Source organism: Syngnathoides biaculeatus, chromosome 15, assembly GCF_019802595.1.
Source record: "Syngnathoides biaculeatus isolate LvHL_M chromosome 15, ASM1980259v1, whole genome shotgun sequence".
Taxonomy (NCBI): domain Eukaryota; kingdom Metazoa; phylum Chordata; class Actinopteri; order Syngnathiformes; family Syngnathidae; genus Syngnathoides; species Syngnathoides biaculeatus.
Genome location: NC_084654.1, coordinates 19478302 through 19499877, shown reverse-complemented (window position 1 = coordinate 19499877; position 21576 = coordinate 19478302). Strand labels below are relative to the sequence as shown.

Below are 21576 nucleotides of genomic sequence, written 5' to 3'. Positions count from 1 at the left end.
TGGCTCAGCTGGAAAGCGTTGGCCTCACAGTTCTGAGGTCTCGGGTTCAGTCCCGGACCCGGCTGTGTGGAGTTTGCATGTTCTCCCCGTGCCTGTGTGAGTTTTCTCCGGGCAGTCCGGTTTCCTCCCACATCCCAAAAACATGCAACATTAATTGAGCACTCTAAATCGCCCCTAGGTGTGATTGTGAGTGCGGGTGTTTGTCTTGATGTGCCCTGCGATTGGCTGGCAACCAGTTCAGGCTGTACCCCGCCTCCTGCCCGTTGACAGATGGGATAGGCTCTGGCACTCCCTGCGACCCTCGTGTGGATAAGAAAATTGGACGGATTGATGGATGGCCCATCCATCCATTATCTACCGCTTTTCCGGGTCAGGTCGCGGGGGAAGTAGCTCCAGCAGGGATACCCAGACTTCCCTGTACCTTTCAATAAACCCAATATTTTGAGGATAGGGATGCTAACACTGTTGCTGGTTGTTTTGTTTCAACCTGAAAAAGGAATTTTTATTTGGGGCGGGGCACTTTCAGAGTAGGAATTACTATATGAGTGGTACAACTAGCTAGCTCTGACTACATGGCTAACTAACACTAAGAATAAAGAAGAGTGAATGGATTTTCTGATCTGTAAATCAGAATCCCTGTGTAGTACAATGTATTTCATTTATTTTTGGCATGTCACTAAATAAGTATTGATTGTGAATTGCACCAAATGATCTTGTAGGATAGAGTTTTGAAATTGTTTAGAGGAAGCTAGAGGATAATTATGTTTCTTCCTTTAGTAGTAATTGTATTTACCGTAATTTCCGGCCTATAAACCTCAACTTTTTTCACACGCTTTCAACCCTGCGGTTTATGTGGTGATGCGGCTAATTTGTGCTTTTTTTTTTTTAACGGCCGCAAAAGGGCACTCAAGCGGAAAAGGTAAGAGTGAAACCGAATATATGCGCCGAGGAAGTGACTTTTACTGGTCCGGCCATGTTAGCGCTGCGCTAGTGTGTTGCTGCCATGTCTCAGGGATTTTTACCAGTATGTTTTTTTTTTTTTTTAACCAGCCCTGTTAGCGCGGCAGCGCTAGCATTAGCGTTAGCACGGCGCGAGCGTTAAACTCTCTGTGTACCGTCTTTCTTTGTAAATATCTCGTGTTTCAATGTGGGAACTCGCGGCTTTTACACAGCTGCTGCGGCCTATGTATGTACCAAATGGTATTTCCTTTACAAATGTACTGGGTGAGGCTTATAACTAGGTGAGCTCTGTAGGCCAGGAATTACGGTATCTCAAATGCACAAAATGCCTCGCTCAGTCTTTTTTTTTTTTTTTTTTTTTCATTTTGATTTTGGATCCTTTTTTTGTAAAACTCCGACGTGACACAGTTTGTATTAAGTATTGGATTAGGTCACTTAAGTCCCCGGGTCGGAAATGCGCTGCCTGCCACTGACATATTACACAGGAGTCTAGTGTTACCATTATGAAACAATGTCTAGGTAATTGTCTTTGTTGGCAATTAGCTAACAGGCTGCTTCAGAGCTATTGGCAGGCGTATTTGTCACGCTCCTGCTTGCACGCGAGTTCCTTTCGAACTCCAAAGAATCCCGCGAAGATCAATAGACTTCTACATAAGGAACATTAACCCTGACTGGGTGAGTGTCTTGTTGTTTTTTTTTCCCTCCTTTTAATTCTCTCCATTCCCCGTTGCATCGAAGAGATATAGGGATGGTGCCTTTGGGTGCAGGGAATATATGTAATGTATGTATCGCCCGGGCCGGATCAATACACTGTTTAAGATTGTTTTCTCCGCCTTCCTTGTTTTTGTTTTGGTCCTTTCCGTCATCACTTCACCATGACGACCAATCCCCGCCCCCTCCCCCACCCTCTTTCAGTTCTTTCAGCAGAAAATATCGGCAAGAGTCTCGCCAAAGCAGAATGAAATACTATCGGGTGGCTGCTGTAAATAAATCAATGTGTTCAAAGCAGTTTAGTATTTATTGAATATGATATCAGCAATCATAATGATGCTTGTCTCGTGGAAGCTTATTTGTCCCAGTTGGGAGGAAAAGATCACGACATTTTTCTGCTGGTTTTGTTCTGTTTACTACGTCTGACACAACTATCCCACACACATAGTGTAGCATTGTGTGGCATCTGTAAAGCTGCCCTAGACAGTGAAGTTCAAAGAGAGACTACAGCCATTCATTCTGTACTGCTCATCATGTTGAGGGTCATGAGCCAGCTGAAGCCCGACACGTTCTGTACCCTAGTCGATAAAACGTAGCTGGCCACTATATGAGAAAATATGTTAATAGCAATCACTAAAATCTATACTGTAGAATATCCCCCGTCAGTAGCGGCCACAGCAGGGGTGCTTGCGCTCCCCCAGCACCCGCCTCCCAACCGTCTTTGCTATGCCTCAGTCTCGTCATCCCTCTTTCTATTCCCCTCTTTGACAGGCGCTCTAGATTTAGACATACTTTTTTCCCCCCCTCTTTCTTTCTCGAGGAGGCAATTTTGCTTGCTATTTGACCTTTTCCATTTTCCCAAGGCCCGGCTCCAGATTAGATTGCTCCCCGCGTGTTTTGTAACTGTGATTCGAGCGCCTTCAAGATTTATTGTCGCATTCCTTTACAGAAGCCCCATATGCCAGGTTATAAATGTCCCTCGTTTGATGTTAACACTGCGAGAACGTTTCCTGGCTCCTTTTGATCTATTCATAATGGCGCCGCTCTTTTGTAGATTGCTGGGTGTCGCGTTGTGTTGCATCCAGTCAAACTCGGGAGTCCACTGTCATTGTTAAGGCCCTCGTTCACCTGAAGGCAAGGATTGTTTGTGTGTGTGTGTGTGTCGAAATAATGAGAGCAGCAGGAAGGAGGTGCACACGGAGGCAAGATGAGCGATTTCTTCGCAAGGGCGGTGGAGGCGAGTAGCGCCACGGCACTCCACTTGACAAGTATACTAATTACTCCCTTTCACGAGAGGAGCTCCAGCCAGCCTCTGCCGCACTCTAATGGCCTGACCTACGTAGCCCCGGTGCTGCCAGATCTACCGCTGCAATTCTTTTACGGGTGCACACGGACACGCACACCGGAATGTGGTCTCATCTCAGTGCTTTCAGGGAGAATCAGGTGGAAGCAGATCAGTTCTGCCCCAATAATCTCTACGGGGAACCAGCTCCTTCTGCGCCCCATATAGCAAGTTTAAAAAGAGCCCTTTTTTTTTTTTTTTGAAATGTCCTCCTGATTCTTCTCCTCACCTTATCTTCTGTTTGAGGAAGCATTTAGAAATAGTAAATTGGAAAATCAAATGAGGGGTATTAGGCAGATGTGGAAATTTGCGTGGAGGAGACTCATTCATCACAACATGCAAGTAGTCAATTCCTGGAGTATCTGTAAATGTTTTCAGATATTAGCCAATTTATATGCTCCGAGATTCATCACGGAAAATCAGCTTTAGCGCGACTCACATTATCAGGCCCCGTCTCTCCCTTGCTCCATGAAGTTTGATGAACGAGTGCACTCCCCACTCCACAGCTCAATGGTTCGGGTTGTGTGTGTGTGTGTGTGTGTGTGTGGGGGGGGGGGCGGGGGGGTATTCACGGTGTCAGGGGTGGTGGGTATGTAGAGGCAATGGCCAAGCGCCCTCCCACCGCCTCACCCCACGCCACACACACATTGTGGATAAAGTGTTTTTTTTTTTTTTAAATTAATAAACAAACTTGCAGAGGCGCTCATCAGTGTCAGAGGCAATCGGAGTCGTCATCCGTTAATGTTTATTATCCCTAACAAATGTTGCTATCTAATGAGGTTTCTCAGCATTTGCGATAATGACTTTTTCACCCGTGCGAAGGAATAGGATGAAATGACAGACGTGAGCTATGACTTTTTTTTTTTTTTTTTTTTTTTTTTAGCTCGTCTTCTTTTGGAGTTTTATATACAATCACAGCCTTGTGATTTGTTAAGCAAATCTCAACGGAGGCGAAGTATTGTATTTGTTGTTTTCCCTCCTCCTCTGTTCAGATGCTGACTTGTGATACGGCGCCTTAGTCGGAATTTATACCAACACGGGACAATTACAGTAAATTTGGTGAATGTTAACAAGGGGGCAAAGATGCGCTCCAGGGCTTTGTTCTCGGCGTCTGGTGCTTTTCAGATTGTGCTTTTTATTTTCCTCTATTTTATGTATGTCGTTGGCTATTGTGTATGTGCACGTGCGCGTGTGTGTGTTCGCTCCACAGATGAGCTCAGACTGTCACGGAGGAGCGATGTAGTGCAAGGCGGGGGCGTCTTTTAATGTATGCTGATGTTGGAAGCTGCAGCGATGCGAGGGACGCGGGCACCCTGTTGTTATTTACTGCTGTGTTTGTGTACGCCGTCGAAACCGAGCCAGGGCCTGCAAAGGTATTACAGCACATGATGAATGAGCATTAGGGTAAATTCATTTTAAAAGCATGGTGATTTATTAGCGACCCGGCCTTCGATTTTCATCACATCGATGCTTGGATGGAATTCCACAATGTCAGAGCCAAGGTCATAAAGGTTCTCTTTATAGCTATTTTTAACCCCGCTACTTTGGGAAAAAATATATAGCTCGAGGACAAGAGCACCTTATTGTGATGAGTCACCAAAGTACGGTAGAACCTCCAAAGTTTACCGTAACAGTGGTAGACCACCGCTTTGTGCGGATTTCAGAACAAATGATCCTGTATAAACAGTATTTAAAAAAAAGAAACATTGTGTGCGTAAATGTAAGCGTGAAAGGTTGTCTATATCTCTCCTACAATTGACTGGCAACCAATGGACCTTTCCGACTGGTGAACTTAAGCTCCGCCCCCTTCGCACAGTTGCCATGTCCCACCAACTTTCAAAATGGCGACTGAACAAAACAGGTTGGAAGTCGATTCTCTATCTTGTATTCCAGATAATAATGCAGTATTTTTTTTTGCCAAATGTGTCAGATTTGTCGAACAGTTCTGCAGGGAGGTCTCAACTATTTCACGCAAGGATATGTAAACGGAATTAAGATTTTGGACGGAGCAGGACGGAATGTCAGTTACAGCGAAATGTTGGCGATCGATGCAAAAAAAGTTTGACACCTCACAAACTTGTGGAATCGTACTGCACATTTAAAGCAGGGTGAGTACTTTTTACCTGGAAAGATCACGTGTAATATCATTGCAGTCTTTATAAGTGAGTGGGTGTATTCATTTGACTTGGCTCGTAATGGAACCCAGTGCTCTGTCTTAAAAGTCTGATGTAATACAAATGGGCAAATAGACATTTCTCTTGCATGACGTTGCGCATTTACGTATCACTAACCCGACTCTTCGGCATGAAACATAACACACTTCATTCAGCAGGTCAGTGGTACGCTAACAAAGTGAAAGTTGTTCTCCTGCAATGTATAAAGCACTGATAATAATTCAATCAAACTCAGAGAAGATACTTCTCCCTCACTTAGCTTCAAACATACAGCCTTGTGTTTGTTGATATTGTCCACACTTAGTTGTACGCGCGCTCTTCCGCGAGCCTTAATCCATCGTAGAGACTTCGTCAACTGTGTTTTAGGCTTTGGAAAATGAATCATTCGGGGGGCCCCTTGTAACCTAGCAGGATAGCGTTCATCAGAATACCATCTGGGGACCATTTTCTTCGTAACATTAACTTTTCCAAGCGCACGCTACTCACAACCAGGATTGCTTGTGGGACAACATGGCGGCAGGGGCGTGTCCAGCCAGGGGTTAAGACAATGCGGCTATCTGATTGGCTGTTATTGTACGAGTGATTGACTAGTCGGGAAAGTCCATTGCGTAGGCTGTCTCCAAGTGCTCTGGTTTCCTCCCACATTTCCCAATACATGGATCTTAAGTTAAGGTTAAATTGCCCATAGGTGTGAGTGTGAATGTATATTTGCCTAAATGAGCCCTGCAATTGACTACCGCAGAGTATACCGCCCTCTTACCCAAAATGTTTTGGCATAGGCTCTAGCTCTCCCACATACGTGGTATAAAATTGGTATAATGTAGCAAACCAAGCTAATGAAAACCCAGCTTTTGTTGATATTTGCTTTTTTTCATTGCGAGGTCTGCCCTCCAGGCTTCAAAAGTGAGGTGGAAATAGGACTGTAATTCTTGATCCTTGGGCTATTTTGATGTAAATATTTTTATTTCTTCTATGCCTCTCTTGAGATTGGTCTCTCAGTAGAGGAGGGCGAGAGAGCAGTGGGTCATTTGCACAAGACGAGCTAATTTTAATGACGTATGCTGTGATTTTCGATCTTTGGGGTATTTAAAGAAAAACTTGTCACAGTTATCAAGACGCCTGTGAAGTGTTTTAAATTGTGTCTGCGGGGAAATAATATAACTTTGCAAACTTTAAAGCATTGGACTTTGGAAGTTCCAATCTACAAAACAATTTGAAGGAACTGAGTGGAATCATAGTCTGGTGGTAAAGTGTGTATTTGTGTGTGTTATGTGAGACCAAATTGTGGTGGTGGTCAAACCTCCAATTATGAGCACTAGTGAGACAAGGGCTTTAATGGCTACCGTTAGCCTTCAGGGAGGTTTAATACACATGACTGTTTAGGAGAAGCAGCGTCAAATCTATAAAAGGACCATTAGGACGAGGGGGAGAAAAATCAATTCAAATGCCATTAAAGTGGAATAAGTTGCCAATATTGCTGATGTGGTTGCGGCTCCTTTGATTTTCCTTCAGATTATTAGGCACACTCGAGTAGTGACTTTGTTAAGGGAAAACGGTGTTGTCTGTGGAGTAATATGTCTCCTGGTTTCATAAAGTTTGCCGTCTCATATTTCCCCTGCTTTTATTGATTACCCATTATCATTTGTCATGAGGTGTCCTAACTCAAGGGGAAATTACAACCCCTTTCCTGCTCGGGATTGTGGTATGGATTCGCCGAAGAGGGGGGGGGGGGGGGGGAGAAAGAGACCTACCTCAGAGAGAAATGAGCAAAGAAATAAAGCCCGAGCTTGGCAGCTCGGAGAGGCGGTGAGGTTATGAGCTCGAGGGTGAGGCTAAACCAGAGAAGGTAGCACAAATAAAAGAGGTGTCAGCGAGGAGGAAGGGCTTAAGGCTTTGCCCTTCTCCCACCTTGTCTATTCTTCCACCTCGCCTTCTTTATTCCATAGATGAGGGCTCGAAGCGCCGCTTCCTCACGCCTGGAAATCCGGTAAAGGAGCATCAACCAGGTTTCATTTAACCGTCTCTTTGAATTTCAGAAGCTTCCTGAGCCTATCAGCTTTGTCAATCTCGACGTATACAGTGTTAGAAATAAGCGAGGGGTTCTCTGCACGGTGTTGTTCCAGGGGCCATCCATGCCTGAAATGTGAATGGAAACATTCCAATGTATTGTCGGTAATATGGCAAATTGTCAGGAGGGCGCACTTACAGTATATATCACTAAAATGGCGCACCTCTGCCATTTCGTCACACGTTACAAACCATTGAATCCAAATCTTTTTAGGAGATGATTTAAGTTTTCTTCCCCCCACCCCCTCGCTCCTTTTCTCTCTCTTTCTCCTGTTGCAGTACTCAGGGAAACCCATCCGGCAGGGTTTTTTGTCTGATTTATAATGTTAGTAGAGCAAGAATGGGGATGAGACATGCAGAACAGGCGGCATTTGTACAAAAGATAAACTGCATGGAGCTCCTGTGCTCTGGACTGAAACATTTATTTATTGAAAACCTGTTTCGACATCAAGTGGCGGTTTTTAATGGAGTAGTATACTCATCCAGCATGAGGCAGTTTAATTCAATTAACGATCTCTTTTGCCAGGTTTGTTTCACCCATTCAGCCAAGCAATTACTGTATTTCCTCAGGTGTTTACGTACTCCGGTACATAAAGTACTGGACTTCTTGTATGGGTCAGGGATTTGTATCTATGCATGTCTATTTTTTATATTAACAATGTTTGGTATTTTTATAATTTCTTGCAAATATTTACTGTGCACAATGCAGTTATTTATGGCTTTATTTTTTTACACATGTATTTTAAGAAGAACAAAACTTTTGTGTGTTATCTTACGAAAGAAATGAGCCGTCTATTTGAGGTGAGGCGTTTATTTGTATATTGAACATAACTAGTTAGACACAAAGTCCTTAAAACAGGGACATATTTGTGAAAATATGGTTGATTTTTGGTGGTCAAACTTCAATCTGTGCATCATCATTTGTCATTTTCTTTGTTTTCTTCACAGCTTCAAAATTAGTCCTCAACAGTATGCTGAAGGAACCATCATTAATACCAGACCAAACCTTGGCCAAGAACGTGTACCAAGTAAATTCTTCACATTTTGAATGATTTGTTTTTTTTACTTTTATTGCCAATTACTTTTATAAATCTTATTGTCGCCTCTTGGAACTGTACCCAGAACACCCACATTTTTTTCTTCATCACTACTGTATTGCATCCGTTCCCTCACCTCCACCTTTTTTTCTCTCTTACCCCCCCCCCCCATGCTGTAATATTTCTCCACCCCCCCCCACGCTCCTCAGTGCACAGTAAACGACTGCTGTTATGGACCACTGGTAGACTGCATCAAACAGTATCCTATCCCATAAAATTTTAAGCTTGAAATTGACGAGGAGCTATTGAAGGGGATGAGATGTGTCTGCCTTCACCTCACATAAAAGTTCTGCTTCATGGAGGAGGCGTTTGCCATCCTTCTGTGGCAATTGATACAGGTAGTGGAAGGAGACGTAGGATGGCCGGGATTCTAAATGTTCACGGGCACCGGGTGTATCGGAGTAAAAAAGTAAAAAAAAAAATGTCATGAGTTTGGTGCTATTGAGTGAAAGCAATTGGTGCTACTCCTAAGTGGGTCCCTTGTATTTTATTCATATTTTTATTTTGTTTTGTCATCAGTCAAATGGAGTTCAGCACCATGGAGAGGTCAGATCACATTCATCCACCAGAAGTTCACATTTATTTTTCAAGTACTCAGTTATATAGGTATAACCAGTAGTGAGATGCTTAACTCATTCACTACCAGCCGATTTCCATGCAGATTTCTCCGTATTGCCAGCAGTTGAAGAGCACTTCGACTGATATTTCAAGACTCCTTTTTTTTCTGTGACAATATAAGCACCAAATGTACCAAAACAAAGTGTCTTTTATTAAGTGATTATAAAAGAGTCTTATTTTTCTTTTTCGGTTCTTTTATAATCAGCCATATGAACTACTTTGTTTTTTTTAAATAAAAATCAACGCTGGCTTCTGACTAAAAAGTGGATAAAATTAGCTTTTTTTATTGTTAAAACAAATGTCATGCAGAACAGTGACTGCTATTTTTCCATCCAAGACTAGTAAACAATTTCAAGAAAACGCCTTTGTTCCCACAATAATCATTTAGTTACTGATATACTGTAAAAATAGAAAATCTGATTCTAATTCTCCGCATGCCTCTAGTTGTCATTTTTAGACGGCTTTCACCATTCACTCAATGAAGTGCGTTGTTTTTTTTTTTTTTTACCATTGATACATACTTTCTACTGCCTACCACAACACCTACTGTTTATGTACATGTACAGATTCTGTTATTCCCATAGTCTCTTCGAGTGTATGGTGCCTAAACTAGTCCAACTTCACTGCACATGAGTACCTTTTCCAGTCTTTAACATTACCCACACAAAAAATCCATATACATCATCAAAATAATACCATCATCACATTTAACTGAACTCCTGATGGAGAACTAACTGAGACTTTTATTTGTTAAAGAAAAAAGGGGAGCCGTTATTTGAGTAAATATAGTGTATAAGGGCTCTGTGCTCACATCCTTGCCGTGTGGCACTGAATGTTCACAAAATCATAAAATATCATCACAACGGCCTAGTGACCCTAAATATTAGATGGCTCTCCACTAATTGCTTCATACTGCTAATGAGAATGGGCTTTATTTGCTTCTGTGGCAAAGTACAATTACCCAAATCATGTGATGAGGCATCATTCACTTTCCTTATGTACTTTTCTCTTCACTGATCTCTATACAGTCTGAGGCACATAATTAATATTACTAAGCAAGAAATTATTGTTACGCTGTTATGCCAGATTTAAGAGTTACATGTGCCACTTTTTCAGACTTTCCTCCCAATTCTTTCATATAGTAATGCACCTCAGAGATTAAGATTGACCTGAAAATTTGAATATGTTTGTGTGCTTTAAATTAGTAAATGGCATGAAGAGAAATTACATTTACTTTGCTGCTTTTTGGAATCCTTAACTCTTTACCCACAGTGCGATTGGCCAAGAGCATGAAGTGCTGCTGTGTGACAAACTCAAGGAGAAGAATTTGTCCTTTCTAGGTATGTCGTCAGTTCATCCTTACACCCATTTGGTTGACTGTGTTACAGGCTTGGTAAATAAAGATCTGGATCTGATTTATTGCCGCAAAATTAATGTGTGATTTTATTACCCATACCCTCATGTTGGTAAAAGTGTAATCCACGTCTTACAACTTACTCTTAAGGTTGTATTGTAAAATCGCTCACTAGCACTCCACCAAAAGTTTAAATGAAATAGCCTGAGACACCAGTTTCGCCTCCCATCCATCTTTTTTTCTGAACCGTTTATCCTCTGTAGGGTCAAGATTGTGCCCTGGGCAAGAGGCGGGATGCAGTGAAAACTGCGTGACACCCAATCACAGGGAACAGATAAACTAACAATTCACATTCAGACCTAGGGGCAATTTATTCTTCAGTCAACCTACCAGTACATGTTTTTGGAATATTGGAGGAAACCAACGCAGCCACGGAGAGAGCATGCAAACGAACATCAGTTGCTCCTCTCATATATATATTTTTTTCATAACATGGCATTGTTGCTATCTGCACGTTGATAGATTTGGAATTATGTTTTTGTCCCAATGAAATCTAATCAAGGTAGTGCACATGTGTGAAATTGTGGAACTTAATATTTAACCCCTGCTTCCCTCTCTCCAACCCTCCCATCCCCATCATCATCATCCAATAGGTCAGGTGAGTGAAGGATGAAAGTCATTCCTTGTGTCATTAAGACCACATCATTTATTTGGACCCGCGGTGTTGACCTTTCTTCACGGCTATACAGAGGACTGTTCTAAAACTGTCAGAGGGCACGAGGGCCACTGAAGCAACCTCACCCCAGTTGATAAATGGATTGGAAATAAGCTACCCAAGAGCAGGGACGGACCATTAATTTTAATCAAAGGTGGTGTAAAAAGGCGATCAGAGCCACATGACAATGTCAACAGCCTAGCCGCGGCGAATAGAGGTCCCCTTTCCCAGTGCAGACACATTAGCACAGTCGAGGATGCCCCCCGTGCACCACAGGCCTCTGGCAGACACTCTGACCTCACTCTCGGCTCCCCTTTCTCCATCCTTGGCTGATGCTCCCGCTTTACTGACACCAGCACCCTCCATCTCTTCTCAATTCTCCTCTGTGCCCCATTAGTCGAGCTTGACTGGAGACAAAGAGGCAGGCCCTTGGAACCGAATGACCTGGTCAGTCTGAGATTTAATGGAGAAATCAGGTGTTGTGCGGATAATGGCTGAAGTGTGCAAAAAGTCAAGGACAATGGCTGCAGTCTGTGAGGATCGGGGTCGGGCTTATTCAGGCTATAATGCCAACCTTGTCCCCTCGCTATATATTTTATGAAGCTTCACCAAACTACAAACAGCACCTCGGCTTTTTTTGTGCAAAGACAGCAAAAACAGGTGTTGTAAATGTTATGCCTCGCGCTAAGGGAACTTTGTGAACAACATCGGTGAAGCTTTTGGACAGATCTTGTGCAGTCAAAAGCACAACAAATGTTACACATCTGTCCTCTCTTTTAGATGAAAACCAACTGAGAGCTAAAGGGTATGACAAAACCCCTGACATCATCCTGGAAGTTCCTGTTGGTAAGTATTTATTTCAGGATTGTTTTGCTCTTGATCCCTTTTTGTTTAGACGGATTACGTCCTCAAATGTGAACGGTTATTCCTGGGTTGACTTGCCGTGTGTCATGTGTTCCTGAAAGCTGTGGAGGGACACATCGTCCACTGGATTGAGAGCAAAGCGTCGTTTGGAGATGACCACAGTCACCGCACATATCTCAACGAACAGTTTTGGAGCTACTGGAACAGGTCTTTGTTTTATTTCTTTTGATACTGTCTTTTTCTTTTGTTGTTTTAACACTGTCTTCTTCTCTTTGTTTCAATTGCTTTCTTCCTTTATTTTTTACTCATCAAAACACTTGGAGTGTTCTATTGTCCATAAATAGGCAACTAAAGTAGTAGCTGCTCTCACACTGATGGCTTCTATGATATTTCATCCCTAAACACACCTTTAATACCCTCTGCAAAATATGTGAAATATAAGATAGACCCATAGTTTAAATGGCCTTCTGACAGTGATGGCCAAAATTTGAAAAAAAAAAAAAAAATCCATTAATGACTGTGGAAAAATGAAGCCCCAATTTAATCAGACAATCCAATCAATGATGACTGGACTGAAATAAGAGAGAGCAAATAATACAAATACAACAAACAAAATACACAATTGCATAATTTTCCAGCTGTCTCGTCTCATCTGGATTCTTAATAACTGATTAATCAATTACTATCAAAATGTTCACTAATGTCATGAAGAATGGGGCACTGTAGTTGAAGGGGACAATAAGAAATGTTTTAATTGCCGTCATCAGTAGGCCTCATTCGACTCCTCAAACCAAATCAAAGAACGAAAGATGAGCCTGTCTCCATTTTTTAAACCGTATTAATATAAATGACAAGAGCTTGTGTGATTAGTAGTAGAGCCAGAAGAAAAGCAAATCAGATGTTACCAAAAATAGATTTTCCGCAGTCTTCTTTCTTGTTTGGTTTGGATTGAAGAAAGTCTTTGTTGTGCATCTTTTATATCAGCCTTGCCAGTTACCAGTCGGTCAAACCGCCATGATACTTACATGCTGATTGGAAGGTTCGGGTTAGCCTGAGCTTACATGTTTTGCCTGGAGGTGTCTTTCATTGATATTCCATGTCACAGCCTTGTCCAAGTATATTAGACAACTGACAATGCAGATCCCGTCATGTCAGCCCGAAGTCCAATCAGATAAACATTGTTGTGTCAGAAGAGAAATGTAAAACTGTCAGTCTGAACCTTATCCGGCAACCGTTACTTTTTAATTGACATTTAATGTTGACATTTCCAAATGTGAAATCACTTTTCATTCATTGTGAGACCTTTTACATCATCGTCTCAGGTATTTATGGCATTTTAGGTCAACGCTCGCTCGTGTAAACAGAGAAACGAGCCTTAGACGGCTGATGTTTGGGGTGTTTGTCCAATCCTTTTTGCTTCAGAGTTCTACAAACCCTGGAGATTACTTCACTGCCCTTGATTGACACATCCACTGATTTGCTTATTTTCCCGAATTCCCTCTTTGGTTTAACTGAACTGCTTCGCCCTTTGTGTTAATTGCTCTTGGTTTGTTGCAATAAGGGGAGCTCTGGGAACGCGGTTTTGTAGACAGAAAGTGGAAAAAAAACAAGTAATTTTCTCTCCAAAGCTCTAACCAACTCCATTTATCATCCAAACAATAGTCTTGCCAACGCACTAACCCCATAATGAACCCCTCTTCAGTGGAATGAGGGGTAATGATCCTTCACATACAATGCTCCAAAGAAAGAAGAGGAAAAGCGGGAGGGAAAAAAATGAGTGAGGGAAATGGTCTTGTGTGGAATCAAACGGCGTGTTCGAGTCCGGTGCGTGGATGAGGCGACGAAGCGGTGGCTTTTGGCGTCATTCAGCCATCAATCTCAGCTGGTGGCGTTCCAGAGCCACCGAGCCCCTCTGCCCTGACGGATGTTCAGATAATTGAGTTATACGTCTCACCCAACTATTAGAGTTGCACAAGAATTATTCATCTGCTGGTGAATATTAATCACATAATGAGCCTCTGATGTGTTTTGAGAGAAGTGGATGAAGTTAAACATGGATGCTGGTGTTATATCTCTTTAAATAGCGCTCTTTGATCATGGTATGCAGTTTTTGGTGGTTGCTCAGTTTCTCGCTGCTTATTACCACACCTTAAATCTGCAGTGGTGACCAGTACTGCCATAATTATTTTCATAACAGCAGATAGTGCCAATATGGAACTGTAATGACCATTTGCAGAGCTGCCAAATGTACAGGACGTCCATATTTTCTTACGGAATTCACTGTACATTGACTTGTTACGACCGTAACACAGATTTTTTTTTTTTTTCTGGCTATTTGGAAAAGAAATCCAGCGTCTGACATTACCAGTGTCTCCACATTGAACAGCTGCTTGGTACACACTATTTTAATACAGTTATGAGGGAGGTGGATGTTTTCATTCTAATATGTAACCGCCACCTAGAGGTTTTGAAAAAGATGTAGCCTACTCTTTTGTTCCAAAATGACAAGTACATATGACTGCAAATATGTAAAGTTGTGCTCATAAATTTACATTTTTACATTTTTTGTTTCATTTTTTTTGTAGCCAGGGTTGAAAAGAGAATTGACAAAAGTGGATGAATTGATAGACATATTTTTGATGATGGAATGTCAAAATTTCATTACTGGTACTTGGATTCAGGGTGCATCTACCATTACAAGGTTTATGTAATAAAAACTTTGAAATTATATGTACATAATCTATTAACAATTCTGACAATTGCATGGAAATGTTCTTGACAACATTTTCAAAATATTTGCCCTGTGATTGGCTGCCAACGGGTTCAGGCCGTACCCCGCCTCCTCCCCGAAGATAGCTGAGAAAAGCTCCACCAGTCCCACAACCCTTGTGAGGAGAAGCGACTCAGAAAATGGATGGATGGAAATTTGTGGACAAATTATTCTGGAAATGAATCTTTATAGCTTGGCAGTTGGGCTTTTAATTTATCAATGAAGCTTTATTAGGATGATAAAGCAATGTGAGGATGAATGAAAATATGAAAGCAAACACCAACTTACGTAATAGAACGCATAACAAAGAAAATACATCTTAAAGCTGTGACTGCGCTCATGATTGTCTGCTTTTTCAGTGTTCAGGAAGGTGCATATATCATATACAGTGACCCCTTGTTTATTGCAGGAATTCTCCCTGACCCACCCGTGACAGGTGAAAATCCGCCGATATTTTTACTTCTCCCTGATACTTTTACCACAATCCAACTTCCAACTATTTCTTCTTATATTATCACTTAGAGGAGACACTCTGTGTGCTTGAAGCTGTTCATTGAACACTCATTAAAACGTTCAACCACCGATGGTATTCCCTCAAATAGCTGCTTGGGACTCACTGAAGTTGAGTAATACGGTTTTTATAGAAGAAATCTGTCTCTGCTCCCAGCATTCCTCCTGCCCAGGATTCTTTCTGAAATCATTGGATCACTGCGCCACCCAATAGAATCAATCAAAACACTAAAACAACGGACATGAATATCATACCCCACAAACCGCGTGAGCAATTGAGCTGCTTGTCTTCCTTTTGTGCCTTAATCGTCGTTTTATTTGTCAAGTCTAATGATATTGCCTTCGCTGACAAAGTCCACCCATTAATATTGGGTCTAACTATGAAAGATCTATGTACTGTTTAATTGCCCTCCCTAGAGCAAGAGTCTACTATGAAAAAATCAATCGCACTAATCAGAATATACTGTACAGCAGCAAATTGAATTGGAGTCATCATATACCACATTAAAGGATTAAATGTTTAGCGTTTTCTCCAGATTTTTCCTTATTATGGGCAATCTATTGACTCCCTTCCCCCCGGTTGTGAGATATGTAAACTGCAAATGTTGAACGTTGAGTCTTAACAGAGGCTTGAAAAGGTTACGTCTGATGGAGTTGTCAGACATCCACAACAACAACAAAATAATGATTGATAACTACAGTGGTGCGGTATGCCTCATTTCTCCCTCATATGAAGCGGGGGTTAAGACCTTTGGGTTTGCGTTGATGCATCATCTGTCTTGACCACCTGGAAATGTGTTCAGGCGCATTTATTTGTATTTATTTCACCTTGGGGTTTTTTTGCATGAGAACGGCTAAGGTCGAACACAATCTGTTCTTGGATGCTGCTGAGGTTTTATTCCAATTTTGTTTCCCTGTTTTTTTTAACAATTTCCGTTTGATAAAGATTATGGTATATCGCAGCTCAAGAATGATCTATATATATTTTAAATATTGTTAAAATTACATTTGTCCCTAAAATATTATTTGGTGTTGGTCGTATTTGAATTTAAAGGGGACAAATTATAGAAAAGTGTTTGTCAACTATCCACTAGATGCAGGATGTCATGTGACTAATCCTGGAAAATGGGATCGTTAACACTACGCTAATGAGGATGACTGGTTTGATTATAAAAGAAATACATGTAAAAATGTAAAATAAATAAAATTGAAAAAAAGTCGTCAGACAAAAACTGAATACATGTATATAATTTAGCCATAAAATATATGTAAACACAAGCAAAGCCTACACAATGAATGTTGTATTTTTTGGTCTCCTTGTGGGGAGATTTTGTGTTTAAAAATAAAATACAAATGTACAATAACTCCTTGTAGGCGTATACACTTTTTACAGTTTTGCCCAACGCGGAAGTAGTCGGCTTGTTGTTGACTTGAATTGTTTAAATACGAATACTTGAGTCTCTGAAGATTCTGAAGGTCCGAAAATGAATCAGCCATTACTCAAATATTATTTCATTGCCTGTATTTTGGTTTTAAACTATTAGTTATACAAAATGTGTCACATTAATGATCTCCTTACTGACACGTTGGCTAACACTGAGACAGAACTATGCGTCTGTGATCGTCTCCGTGAGTTGACACATCTGCAATTACACAGCTTCCAATCTTTGTGAACTTTTTCCAATTACGGTCGCAAACTGCACGCTGTGGGTTCGGCCGCACTGATTCCGTTAATGCCTGTCAATTGAAGCAATCTAATGTCTTGATTCAACATTGTCCTATTTTAATGGACATGCCCATCATTTTTGTCGGAAATCTCCAAATAGCTCAGTACTCAATTACTTGAAGGTAATTATGAGGGGCCTGAAACAATCATTGGCTGACTGCTCCTAAAGCCCAAGTAGTTACATACATGCATACAGTGAAGAAAATAAGTATTTGAACACCCTGTTATATTGCAAGTTCTGCCACTTAGAAATCATGGAGGGGTCTGAAATTTTCAGCGTAGGTGCATCTCTAATGTGAGAGAGATAATCTATAAAGAAAAATCGAGAAGTCACAATGTATGATTTTTTTTAATGATCTATTTGTGTGATACAGATGCAAATAAGTATTTGAACACCTGAGAAAACCAATGTTAATATTTGGTACAGTACCCTTTGTTTGGAATTACAGAGGTCAAATGTTTCCTGCAGTTGTTCACCAGGTTTGCACACACCGCAGGAGGGATTTTGGCCCACTCCTCCTCACAGATCTTCTCTAGATAAGACAGCTTTGTGGACTGTTGCTGAGAAACACAGAGTTTCAGCTCCCTCCAAAGATTTTCTATTGGGTTTAGGTCTGGAGACTGGCGAGGCCACACCAGAACCTTGATATGCTTCTTATGGAGCCACTCCTTGGTTTTCCTGGCTGTGTGCTTCGGGTCATTGTCATGTTGAAAGACCCATTCACGACCCATCGTCAATGCTCTGACTGAGGGAAAGAGGTTGTTCCCCAAAATCTCACAATGCATGGCCGCTGTCATCCTCTCCTTCACAATGACTGACTGATGATGAACATTTCAAACCCCTCCATGATTTCTAAGTGGGAGAACTTGCAATGTAGCAGGGTGTTCAAATACTTATTTCTCTTCACTGTACATACATGCAATTTTATGTGATTGGTGTAAGTTTTGTGCATCTGAGCGATGTCACCTGAGAGAGAGCGGGGGCGACCAAAGGCTACTACCGCCCCTGATCCAATGTGGTTGGACATAACAGAGCATCCTCAAGGACAGATACCCAAAAGCAAATGGACCAAATATTTGTTGCATACAAATAATGACTGCACAACGGTTATGTGTTATGAGTTTTAATAGTCATCCTATTTCGGAAAGCGCCAGTATTAGCTTCCCTGATAAAGCATAAGCGCACGTGACATTGGCCTTCCTCATATTTATAGTTATGGGGACCCCGTGCTGTGCAGGAACGTGGCCTCTTTTATTGTTTCCTTTGTTGTAATATCCTCTCATAGAATATCCACAGTTGGACAAAATAGGTCTCCACAATGCTCGTTCCTTCGGGGCTTTGCAAGTGTTTGTTTTTAGGGTGCCTCAGCACACAGAAGTGCAATGCACAGGCATCCTAGAGTATTAATGTCAAATGACAAGTAAGCTGTGATGCTTCAAGGATTTCATGCTTTTAAGGACGCACATTTGGGCACATTGTTTAAGGCGTCCGCGATGTAATCCGCACTCTCAGGTCTATCCAGGAGCCCGGATTTAGCTTTAGTTAAGCCTCCATGTCTGCCATTTATATAAGTAAGGTCGTATGTGTGCATTATCCAAATTTGTCATTTAGCATTGAGGCTGAGAGCTGGTTTTGACACGGCCGCCATGCGCGAGCCATGAGCGGTAGAGAAAGTGGCACCTCGGCGGTACATCCAGTATATCCCTCCTCCTGTCCTCTTGCTTGCCCGCGACACTGCGAGATGGAGAAGAAAGCCTCAAGTAAAATGAGGTGCGAGAGTGTCAACACTGTGAATTCATTTTTTCGGGGGGTGCTGGAACTTTTTTAAAAGATGATTGCCCATGTTTTTTGTCAGCTTTCACAATGTATAACATCAGAATCTCGGAGACACACATTTTCACCTCCTTTTTTTTCCCCTCCACAGCACTGCCCCTCTGGGGATAGACAATGCACACTTCAGCTATTTTTATGCTAAAAATATGACTATGGTATAGTTTTTAATCGTGTTTATACATCTATGGATAGACCAGATTTTGAGGGGGTTGTGTTTACAATCTATATGTTGTGGTGAGGGGAAAATAAGCCAAAACATGTATTTTATTGACCCCCCCCTACATTGGGCTTTTAATTGTTTCAATCCTATCACATTGTGTCAATTTTGCCATATTTGAACAAGATGTGCTATTTATGTATATCAAACCAAATTTTATGGAGCTTTGATCGGGAACTATTTTTTCTTCGTGACCTGTTTGGTTGTTCTCAAAGAGCACATACAATATCCAAAGTACATTATACTGAATTATGTAAATGTAATTTCCTTTTTTATCCAAACGGCACGGTGAATGAGCGCACATCGTGAGCACATGTGCCTCACAGTTCTGATGTTGTGGGTTCAAATCTGGACTCCAGCTTTCCTGTGTGGAGTTTGCATGTTCTCCTCGTGCTTGTGTGAATTTTCTCTGGGTACTCCGATTTCCTCCCACATTCCAAAAACATTCATTGTAGGTTATTTGAAGACTAAACTGACCTTAGGTGTGAATGTTGGGTTATGCCCTTGGTTTAGCAGGTGACCAGTTCAGGGTGTACCCCACTACCCAAAAGTCAGATGGGAGAGGCAGCAGCACATTCAACAGCCGTCTCTTGTGAGGATAAGCACTGCAGAGAATAGATGGGTTGGGACAATCTCTTTCTGACAATTCTCTGTTATTCAAAGCCTTTGAGAGTGTGCGACAAATGCGCAATGGCGCAACTTAGAGGGCACATTGGTCAAGGCTACAGAAAATAAGCGACGTCTTTCAATATCTACATATTTCTACTCATAAATTTTACACGTGTGATTTTTCGTGTTCGACTGTGCAGATTTGCGAGTGCGATGGCGAATCACAAATCACAGCGACTGCAACGGTGCCTCCGCTGCTTGCAACGAAGTACTGCATCCTATTTGTCTGTTTTTACGATACGGTTGTGTCGACAATTAACTCCTCATAAAATCATTTTAATCATCAACCAATGAATTTTCTATGCGCATCCCTAATTGGAAAAAAAATGTTGCAATAGTAGCACTGTCACATACTGGCAGCAGGTCACAGACAAGTAGAACAATACCCAAAGTTAAAAATAAAGGAAAAACAAACGAGGTTTACCATGCACGTCTTTGAAATCAGAGATCATAAATTCTTCAGTTCACCTCGCTTATCTGGGTTTTAAATTTCCATGTCGTCCACCAGTGTGTGGGGTTGTTCTTATTCCGACGCTGCAGCAAATTCGTTGTTTTGTAGCAAATGACAGACCCAGGAAACAATGCTTCATATTTCTGCCTTTTGTGTTTAAAGAGCCACTCTGTGTGTACCAGATAATGCGCTCGGTACTTGTGTTCTGCGGAGGCCCATCAGTCACTGTGCACGGCTGCTGGCTTGTGATAAGTGGTTTCTTATAGATAACCTAGACAGTGGGTTCCTTTTTATAGGTCTACTGTCCCACACATAACCTTGTTTTTTTATCCCACCCATGGTCATTTTCACTCTTTTTTTTTTTCCAATTGTAGTTTTCTTACCTCCTTTTCACCTTCTACAAATGGTCCATTGTCGCGGTATTGGCTGCATTTCTATCCAATCGATGCGGCGATCTTGAAAGAATATATCGTTAGAGGAAATGTAATTCTCTCTTTAAGATTTGCAAGCATATGTATTTAGTGGTTTTTCTCATTCAAAGCATGTTTTTCCATGCTTTTAACGAAAAAATCTTGATTAAAACTCATTTCATTGCCAGTGTCGGCTTTTGAAGTCATATCTACGTTAACTGGGAGGGCTGGCAGTAAATGTTAATTTTGCTTGCTGATTTATAGCGAGTTTTTGAAATTCTATTTGTCTTTTTTGTCTCTTACTTTTTTTTTTTTTGGCATGATTCCCAAGCAGCCATTAACTAAGATGATCCTATATAATAACAATAATTCTAAGCAGAGTTGTAAAAGCACAGAACCATAAAACACCTTAAAATCAATTCATGCTCCCCCCCCAATAAGTAATGACAAATGTCGGCATGCTGTTTTGAATTTCCATCCATCATTTCTCATTTTTTGCTTGGAAGAGGATTTTTAGAAACTTTTGGTCTTTGGATGACCTCATCACTCAACCGGAATAACTTTGATACAAGGTTGAGATTGTTTGTTTCCCTGTGTTGAACCTTTATCTGATTGTAGTTCACAGCAGTCGTTTTTGATTGACGTACCGTAAGTAACAGATTTTGCAGGCCCGAAGAAGAGGTATTTGTTTTTGTATGATATTTCACAATTAATTCTCTTCAGGACCCTGTTGCTAGTCACTGAAAGAAATACAAGCACAAGTCTTTCCTCACCGGCCTGGCATTTGTTAGACCTTCGTCAGGACCCATTTCCAGCCATCTTTTTTTTTTTTTTTTTTTTTCTCAGGCAGCCCTCTACTTTTATACTGCCTCTGTTTTGAGTTTCACGTCTGTCCGCCATCTGATTGCCTGATAGCTTAAACCTTATACTGCCTTGCGTCTCTCTTAGTGGGAGTGTGTAATCAAAGACACATGAGGAGTCTGCGTCCAACTTGTGACCTTCTGATTGTGCTCATCAATTCTGAGGGTTAATATACAAGCACGAAGATCTGGAGAGATTTGGCTTCAAAATATCCATCTTTCTAGGA

General features: G+C 41.4%; 1 protein-coding gene and 1 long non-coding RNA gene across 9 annotated transcripts in view; one reads left to right on the top strand and one right to left on the bottom strand.

Annotated features, from left to right (window-relative positions):
- The window catches only part of cdin1 (CDAN1 interacting nuclease 1), a 75475-nt gene that overhangs the window by 27806 nt on the left and 26093 nt on the right, over positions 1-21576 (top strand). For all 8 annotated transcript variants that reach the window (XM_061843084.1, XM_061843087.1, XM_061843083.1 and 5 more), the window contains exons 7-11: positions 8203-8282; positions 8501-8550; positions 10242-10309; positions 11819-11884; positions 12004-12109. In XM_061843084.1, coding sequence (XP_061699068.1) covers positions 8203-8282; positions 8501-8550; positions 10242-10309; positions 11819-11884; positions 12004-12109 — 370 coding nt within the window. The remainder of the gene's footprint in view (positions 1-8202; positions 8283-8500; positions 8551-10241; positions 10310-11818; positions 11885-12003; positions 12110-21576) is intronic.
- LOC133512967 (uncharacterized) lies at positions 18172-20184 on the bottom strand. Its single transcript, XR_009798356.1, has 3 exons — positions 20053-20184; positions 19437-19564; positions 18172-18643 (listed from the first exon to the last, which is right to left on the bottom strand). It is a non-coding gene; the product is annotated as an uncharacterized LOC133512967 (long non-coding RNA).